Genomic DNA, 9171 nt, shown 5'->3' with positions numbered 1-9171 from the left:
CTAGAGTGAAATCTCTCTTGGGAATAAGGATCCCATACCTAGATGTCTCCTGCACAATCTGGACCATCAAGAGGAGCAACTATTAAAGACAAGAGTGGGTTCACTATTTCCACAGCACAAATCCACCAGACACTGATGTTCCTGAGGTCATTTTAAACCATCTCCTTCCAATTTAGAAGCAACCCTGAAAAGAGATACAGGTAGGCTGCAGATTGGTGACATGAAAAGCTACAGATTAACATGGGAGATGCTTAATACATGTTTGTCTTTATTTATTACATTTATATCTCACCTTTCCTCATGAGCTCAAGGCAGCATACATGGCTTTCCTTTGTTTCTATTGCATTCTCACAACAACCCTGTGAAGTAGGCTAAGCTGGGAGTATGTGACTGGCCCAATGTCACACAGTGAATTTCATGAGACAGCGATGGTTAAAATCTGGTTCTCCCAAAATCCAGAACAATATTGTAAGCATGATATCACCTGGCTCTCATTTCCCATATATTTCTACTTTGTAAATATAAACACACCATGCACACACATATTCACATTATCAGAACAAATGTAGGTTATGGAATATATCAAGAGGGAATGTCCAGAGTTTCCTTGGGACAGGTGAGTTTCACCTTAGAGCTCTACTGACAGACTCAAAGGACTGGTCTCTGCTCACTAGCAATGTAAGGTGAAGGCTATTGAATTCAGTTTCCTTTTCTGAAGAGAACTGAAAACTTTTGATTATAGCCTGAATGAGTCACCACTCACTGTAAAGGTTTCATTGACTTTCATGAGAGCAGAATTTTATGCTACATACATCTTCATTTTATTTATATTTTAATATGAAAATTGTTGAAAAAAACAGGGTAGGTTTCTTCTTTGCATTTTTAAAAAAATATTACGAATATGCAACCCTTATATGTAATAGTGATGATGATGATAATAGTGGATACCTTTTCATTCATTCAATCTGATTGTCAGGCATCATTCTGATAGTCATTTGCTAACATGCTTCTTTGCACAATCTTTAATTATGCGATGTCAAAAAACTTTAGTTATTGATCAGGTCCAAGGGAAAGTAGTGTTGGATTGTAAGTCCCATCAACTCTAACCAATGGAGAAGAATGCTGGGAGTTACAATCAGCATAATCTAGACAGAGACACTTTTGCCACCCTTGGGGATCACATATTATTGCCTCTTCTTGACTGTGCAGTAAATGGAAACCATACTAAGCAAATTCCTAAATTTGCAACCATTAAAAGGACAAATGCTTCTGTGAAAATTCTTTGGTAAAGTGAATTGTGATAGGCTTAAATCAAACATGATACTGATGTAGTGTCAATATCAAACGAGATCTGAGACAAGATGTCTTCGATTGTACCTGGAAGAAAGAATTGCATGATGTTCTGAAATTCTTCCATCAGCTCAACACTATTATTATCAGTCCAGCCAAGAGAGACGTAATTGTAAACCAGTTGGCTTGGCATTCACTGAATATGAAATCTCCATTGTCAGATTGGCAGAAAGAATTCATTCTTTGCATTCACTTGCACTTTGGAGCAGTTGTCACATTTAAAATTGTTCTCCAGAGAGGTCATTTGCTACGGAGCTAAGCTTGAGCTTCAGGGAAATATTCTGCTAGCACCTATAGTCAATAACCAGGTATGGTAATCCATCACATTAAAAAAAAGTTGTACAAAACTGTTTCTACTTAATCCCATTGGATAAATACACTATAGATTTAGTGTCAGCCCATCTAAGTCAGTATGACTGAAATGTTTCCATTCAGGCAACATTTCCTCCTGGTTGTTAGAATCAAACATTCAGAATGTAGTGGATAGGAAACTTGTCAGAACTAAATGGGCCATTTGATAATGCCAGTCCCTTCAAAGACGGTCAAAGGAGGAAATGACTGAACATCAAGATCTTCATCACAAGCATTCAGCTGTGATTGAATCCTCCAGAGGAATGGAAGCACACTCCTTTTCATCAGTATCACAACTGTTGGGTGGAAGGCTGATACTGTTAGGCTCACATGGGCAACAGGCAACTCCTCCTTTCCGGCTGTTTGACTGATATCGCAGGGAGGCATGAAAGTCTAGTGACAACACAATGAGACGATACAGTTGTAACATCACACTTAAGATATTCTTAGCTGTGAAAAACACCAGCATCTGGGTAATAACATTAAAATAACCCATCAGGATCAAACGCACAATAAGAAATGGCCCATCTTGTATGAATAAGCTGATCCCAATGTTCCACAGGTCTGCACTGTGTCTGCAGAGGAGCAAACGGAAGACTTTCTTAGAGGAGATGGATGGACCACACTCAACATGTTGCACTGCAAATAAAGAAGGATATTTTTGTTTAAATATGTTTGCTTGTTTTTAATACTATAAACCAAGCAAAGGAGATCCTGAACTGAAAAGCATAACAAGGTGTAGAGGAGAAGAATTTGTTACTTATCAGATTCAGCCTGTATTTTTGTTTTATTTTATTTTCATGCGAACTTTCTCCTGAAGTGGGACTCAAGGTAGCCCACAGATAAAATACGTTAAAAACTTAACAGTATAAAGCTGTATTTGTGTCTTAAAAATGCAAACATGGTTAGCTCTGCATGTTGTCTCTACCCAGTCAAGCTCCTGTCAACTGGCATTTCTTGGGGGCAATGTATCAAACCTCTATTTTCCCAGGTATTTTTACTCCTTGATGGTGCCATCCCTAAGACTGTGAAATAAGCTTGAGAACTGTGAAACATTCCCCACTTGTCTGTCTTTGTCACTGGGCCCCAAACCAAAATGAGCAATGCCAGCAGGGCATGGCCAACCCAAGACATTCATCTGCCTGAATCAAGACATTCATCTGCCACTGCTCTCCTGACACCTTCTGCATGAGGCATTCTACCTAATGGTAAGATCAGCTGTGAAGCAGAATTATTGTTGCTTCTCATTCAGTGGACCCTATCGCATGAGGTTAAGAGTGGCTTACCTTTACTGAATTCAGTGTTAATTCAGAAGGCAGCCGGTTCCTATCATATATAAATCAGTGGTGAATCATTGGCCAGGTCTGTCCTGGATGCAGCCAGGGTCATCTAAGCCACTTCCACAGCCATTTTTAGTAGTTGGAAGCTTCTGACTTCTAAAAATGGGTGCAGAAGCAGCTTGGATGACCCTGGCTGCATCTGGGATGGACCCGGCTGCCGATTTGGTGGTGACTTAGGCGTGATAGAAACCGGCTGCCGATTCGGTGGTGACTTAGGCGTGATAGAAACCGGCTGCCTCCCGAATAAACACTGAATTCAGTAAAGGTAAGCCATTCTTTAAACCCATGTGATAGGGTCCTTTGTCTTTACTTCAGGAAGCAACCTATGATTAAAATGGTGATGGTTTATGGATGCCTTCATTAAAATACTGTAAAAGACTGGACACTAGGCAAAGAAGGCTGAAGCATTATAGTTAGGTAAGGGATGAAAACTTCTCAAAGTGAGAAACACTGAAGTACCCAAAGTTACACTGAGTCACTGGATATTTGGATAGGGTCCAATTCACTTTCAGTGCTTGTTAGAAGGTGGCACCAAAGTTCATATTACAGTTAATCCCTTCACAGATACCCATATATCACAAATATCCTACTGCCAAAGAGTAATGAAAACTATTCAAGAACTCCCTGGAATTGCCTAGAGCAATTGACACTGTGAATCCTGGCTCCACTTATAAACAGTGGCCTCAGGCCTTGAGCCTGTTCATCTTCATGCCATATGTTTGTTTTGTAGCATTCAGAATGCCATACATCTCTGTAAGAAAAATAGTTCTTACAGCTTGAATTGCCAAATAAGGCTTTGACAGAGTGCTTGGCTCTCATTTGGAGGCACCTGGATTTAAAACACTTTAAAATGAGCACGGAACACCTTAATACTCTTTGGTAAAGTTTTCAAAGAGACAGCCCTGTTAGTCTCTTCCACGTTACCTGACATATATGAGTGAACTGACAGTACTGTGACTTGGCATTTTCCATATATATGTTGGTTCTCATCATAGGCTGTATCCGCATTGCAGAATTAATGCAGTTTGACACTGCTCTAACTGTCATGGCTCCATCCTTTAGAATCCTGCGAATTGTAGTTTATTTTGGCACCAGAGCTTTCTGGGAGAGAAGGCTAAGTATCTCACAAAACAACCAATCCCAGGATTCCATAGCATTGAATCATGACATTTATAATGGTGTGAAACTGCATTGATTCTGCAGCGTATATGCAGCCTTAATCTTTTCCCAATGTCTTTTTTTACTTTTGGTTAAATCCTAAGAAATAGTGTACATTACTAACCTGCAAGATCTAGGGGAAACTGTAGCATGCTCCAAGTCCACACTGCTAGAATCGCATAGACAAGAACATGTTTGTTTCTGAAACAGAGAAAAATTAGTAACATTTATTTGGGAAAGCCATTATATTAAAAATATATGAAATCCAGCTGGTAGGACCTACAGCTTCTTATATTTCGATATAATAATAGGAGGAAACAATCCCAAACTTAAATTTATGGAATCTAGGAGTGGACATAATCTCAAGAATATTTCACAAGACCAAAGAACTGGTTTGCAATTTATTTATGTTTTATTTTTTTAAAAGCTTGTGTGTATGTTAGGAAGTCCTAGTAACAAAATCCGGCCCATGTGTTTGATTGGAATTTTGTAGTTACACTATATTATTGTATTCCTGAGTGGCAAATCAAAGGCATGTTTCCCAGATTTTGTGCTCAGACAGTAAAAAGGTAGGATGGCCAGCCAACATTGTTAGGGGTGCATTCAGTCTCTAGCACAATTTTCCACCCTTTATCCCCCTACTAAACTTTTCTCAAGGAAAAGTGCTGGCCAAGAAATCTAGCTCATATCTTTAGTAAGAAAATGTCTTGAAAGCTATAGAGATCAGGGCTTGGAACATTTTTAATAAGAAAAAAATAATACTGTATTGGCCAATACGTGAGGTTTTTTCAGAGTATGGAGTCATTTAGTGTTCGCTGCTTATAAGTGTAATAATGATGCATTAGCTATGTGCCATTTAGTTACTGTATCAATATTTACAAAAAAATACTTTAAAAGTCCTAAAATAACAGCAACGAACCCAGCTGACCTCCAAATATTATATTTTAGAATTAACAACTAAACATTATCTGTTTCTTTTATTTATTTACTGTATTTTATTTATATCCCATCTTTCTCCCAATATGGAATCCAAGGCAGTTTACCTCACAGATTAGAATACAACTACAGTAAATCATCTGTAAAAAATAGTTTAAAAAATTAAGTAAACATAATCATATTAAAAGCAATTATCAAATTAATCTTTCAAGTACAACAGATAAAGGAAAGGTACAGAATGCCACTACCTCCCCATTGCAAAAACATTCTTCATTTTAAAAAAAGAATAATGAGTTTATTCTTCACTGTAGTATTTTTGCAAAAGGACAGTCTTTATGCTTTCATTGTGCCCAAAAGCAATGGACTTTGTCACACAAGGATGGGCGTCTTTATCCCATTCAGAAAGCGCAATTGAACGTTATTGCATGAAAAGCTTTCTTGCTACATTGCACTGATCTCATGAATGTGCCGTCAATGAAGTGGAATTGTATTACCGGGATCTTCCGATAAAACAAAATTACGGGAAATGAGGGAACTATTCCACTTCATTCAAGGGACATTTACAGGATTTAGTGAGAAAACCTTTCATGCAGTCACATTCAATCGCACTTTCTGGATGGGACAATGTCCCAATAAGCATGATTTTCTGTGAAACACTTTTCTGCGATCATACAATAAGTGTGGGAAAGGGATGGGACAATAACGTCCCATCCTGTGTGATCATGTCCTATGTGTTACATGTAATGACTTTATTTATAATGGTTACTTCCAGTCTCTAAAGCAGATGTGGGGAAACTGAAGTAGGTGTTAAGCAAGCCAATGGAATACGCTGGAGGGGGGGAGCGATATTTTAGCAAACAAATAATGTTTTATACAGATGGTGCTCTAGGATTTCCCTAAACAGCCCATCTGAAAATGCAAGCCTGTGCACATCTATGTAAGTGTCGTCACCAGCGTTCACTAATATTCACTAAAATATTCACAAAGTAACATTCACTAACATACATACAGAAACTGAGTGTTGTAAATCGCTGTAACTCAGTAATTCTGGATTGAACTTTCTGCTAAGAAGCATTACTGTTGAAATAAGCAGAAAGACTTAGCAGTTTGGGGTCTTTCTTTTTTAATCTACAGAAAATAATTTTGATTAATTATTGTCTTATAAACCATCATCTGCAGTGTTCTAGAACAGTGGTTCTTAACCTGTGGTCCACAGACCACCCCCCTGGCAGCCACAATGTCATCACAGGGGGTCTGGAAAGGCTTGAAGGCAGCTCAGCCAACCTCCTCCCTGCAGTGGAGCAGCCATGTGACAGAAGCCAAGGCAAAGGCTGCCTGGCTGGCTGGCTGAGATTGCATGTTGCTGTTCAATCTTCTCTAGCCGCAAACTGTTTGGGAAGAAGCAGGAGAAAAGTCTTCCCTTCCTCTCCAGCACCTAAGGGAAGGTTTGACTGATGGTGTAATGGTTAATGGTTCAATGTTCTAGTAGTTGTACTAGTAGTAGTACACAGGACCCTTGGCATCCACTTGGGTTTGATTCCAGGATCCTCCATGGATCCCAAAATCCATTGATGCTCAAATCCCATTATATTATATACAATGGCATAATATAATGGTGTCCCTTATATAAAATGGCAAAAATTGCTTTTTGGAATTTATACTTTTTTGGGGAATATTTTCAAGCCATGGATGCTTGAATCCCTAGATACAGAACCAGTGAATATGGAGGGCTGGCTGTATTATTATTTTTATTATTATTGGTAGTAGTAGTACTGATGCTGTGGTAATAAAATATATTTAAGAACCACTGTTCTAGAATATTCTAACATCTGCAGTTCTGTTGCCTATAGACACGAATAAGTGCTACTGACAGAATCACTTAAGTTAGGCAGATTTTACAACAAGCAGGCTGCATCCACACTGCAGAAATAATCCAGGCTGACACCACTTTAACTGTCATGGCTCGGTGCTATGGAACTGTGGAAATTGTAGTTTTATGAAACATTTCACCTTCTCTGGCAGAGAGCTTGGTGCCACAATAAACTACGGTTCCCAGAATTCTATAACATTGAGTCATGGCAGTTAAAGTGGTGTCAGCCTGGATTATTATGCAGTATGGTGCAGCTTCAGTGAGAGAAAGATGGAGAGAGATGCCCTTTTCAAGTGTTCAAACTTGCACATGAGCAGAGCAGTATTCATTTTTATACACAGGGCTTCATTTTGTACATGTGTGCTCCAGCCCTGTTTTGCCAGGAAGATCTGAAAATGAACTGTTAACAGGAAATGAAATTATAGTGCTAAGATAGGGCTTCAAGTTTCATGGAGCTCTGTACCCATGTTCACTTGAACACAGTTCCTTTTCAGATCTTTCCAAGCAACACAAGGATGTTGGGAGTAGAGAGTGCCACACTGAAACATATGCCCCTATCTATCTCTACTTGTAAGCAAAAAGGAATACATGAATAGGGCTAGATAGAGAGATCCAGCATGTTTGTGATCCATTTCACGCAGTTGGTGAAGTAGGCACAACCTCTGAACTATGGCACAATAACTTTGTTTAGTCTATCAAAAGCAAGGGTGGGAACCCACTGACACCAAAGGAACAAGCTAGTTGAGACGTACTTCAATGTACCAAAGCTTTGCAACAGGATTTAGGATGATGGATGTGAATTTATTCCTGTTTATTCAGCTTGATTGCTTTCATTTTCAACAAGCCTCTGTCGCTATTGTTTAAATTCCCGCCTGGACAAATACTGTCTCTTCCCATTTGGCCCAATGACTTAAGGGACATCTAAATGTTCCAAATGAAATTCTTCAGAGACTGGCATGGACTGAGATCTCTAGACTAACTGGTATACTCCTATATTACCTACCTTACATTCTCTATTTCCAATGTCTCACTAGTGAATTCAAGTATATCTGCTGCAGTACCCACAAACATAAGAAGCAGCTGCGATAACTGGTCCCGAGTAATTTCACCGCCAATGGGAAGCAGCCATCTCCCAATGATTAAGAGCAGTAGAAAGGTCTGGTGGAGGCCTAATGTCCAGACTGACTCACACACTGTGGAGACGGTGTTAACAAGATCCCAGGCCTGTTTAAAATATATATATATAAAAGCCAAACATCAGTATAGGAACTCTGAAGAAACAGTAAAGTAAAGTTAGAGGAGAAAGGCTAGAATGTTTTCAGAACTTCAAGAATCAGGGTGCTGGTCTGGTCTGAACATTTCAGTGAAAACTCACCAAAGGAAACGTGCAAGTCCTCTGCCATTTAAAGTCAGTTCACATGACTGCTCAGTTGTAGCAGAGGACAACATTAAACTGTGCTATGCTGACATCTCATGATGGCCACATAAAGCCTGGAAGATTCTAGGAATTGTAAATCAAGTAACTTTCCCAAGCTGTGGATTTTACACAAAGTAAAGCTGACAGTGACTGACTTTTTAAATGAAAAATATACAGATAATAAACATCCACTACAGGGAAGTAATAGTGCCACTCTCTTCTGCCTTGGTCAGGCCCCACCTGGAATACTGTGTCCAGTTCTGGGCACCACAATTCAAAAAGGACATTGAGAAACTGGAGCGTGTCCATAGGAGGGCGACTAAAATGGTGAAAGGTCTGGAAACCATGCCCTATGAGGAATGACTTAGGGAGCTGGGGATGTTTAGCCTGGAGAAGAGAAGGTTAAGAGGTGATATGATAGCCCTGTTTAAATATTTGAAGGGATGTCATATTGATGAGGGAGCGAGCTTGTTTTCTGCTCCACCAGAGACTAGGACCCGGAGCAATGGATGCAAGCTCCAGAAAAAGAGATTCCACCTCAACATTAGGAGGAACTTCCTGATAGTAAGGGCTGTTTGACAGTGGAACAAACTCCCTCGGAGTGTAGTGGAGTCTCCTTCCTTAGAGGTCTTTAAACAGAGGCTAGATGGCCGTCTGTTGGGGATGCTTTGATTTAGATTTCCTGCATGGCAGGGGGTTGGACTGGATGGCTCTTGCGGTCTCTTCCAATTCTATGATTCTATGATTCT

At 39.5% G+C, this 9171-nt stretch overlaps 1 protein-coding gene across 1 annotated transcript in view; it reads right to left on the bottom strand.

Moving 5' to 3' along the window:
* Positions 1 to 262: 262 nt before the first annotated feature.
* The window catches only part of TMEM26 (transmembrane protein 26), a 33759-nt gene continuing 24850 nt past the window's right edge, over positions 263 to 9171 (bottom strand). Inside the window, exons 4-6 of the mRNA XM_089507894.1 lie at positions 8009 to 8229; positions 4324 to 4400; positions 263 to 2340 (exon numbers count right to left, since the gene is read on the bottom strand). Coding sequence (XP_089364020.1) covers positions 1928 to 2340; positions 4324 to 4400; positions 8009 to 8229 — 711 coding nt within the window. The 3' untranslated portion in view covers positions 263 to 1927. The remainder of the gene's footprint in view (positions 2341 to 4323; positions 4401 to 8008; positions 8230 to 9171) is intronic.

Source organism: Sceloporus occidentalis, unplaced genomic scaffold, assembly GCF_023333645.1.
Source record: "Sceloporus occidentalis isolate IW3139 unplaced genomic scaffold, rSceOcc1.0.p SCAF_2, whole genome shotgun sequence".
Classification (NCBI taxonomy): Eukaryota; Metazoa; Chordata; class Lepidosauria; order Squamata; family Phrynosomatidae; genus Sceloporus; species Sceloporus occidentalis.
Note: the sequence above shows the minus strand (reverse complement) of the source record. Positions and strands in the feature narration are given on the sequence as shown.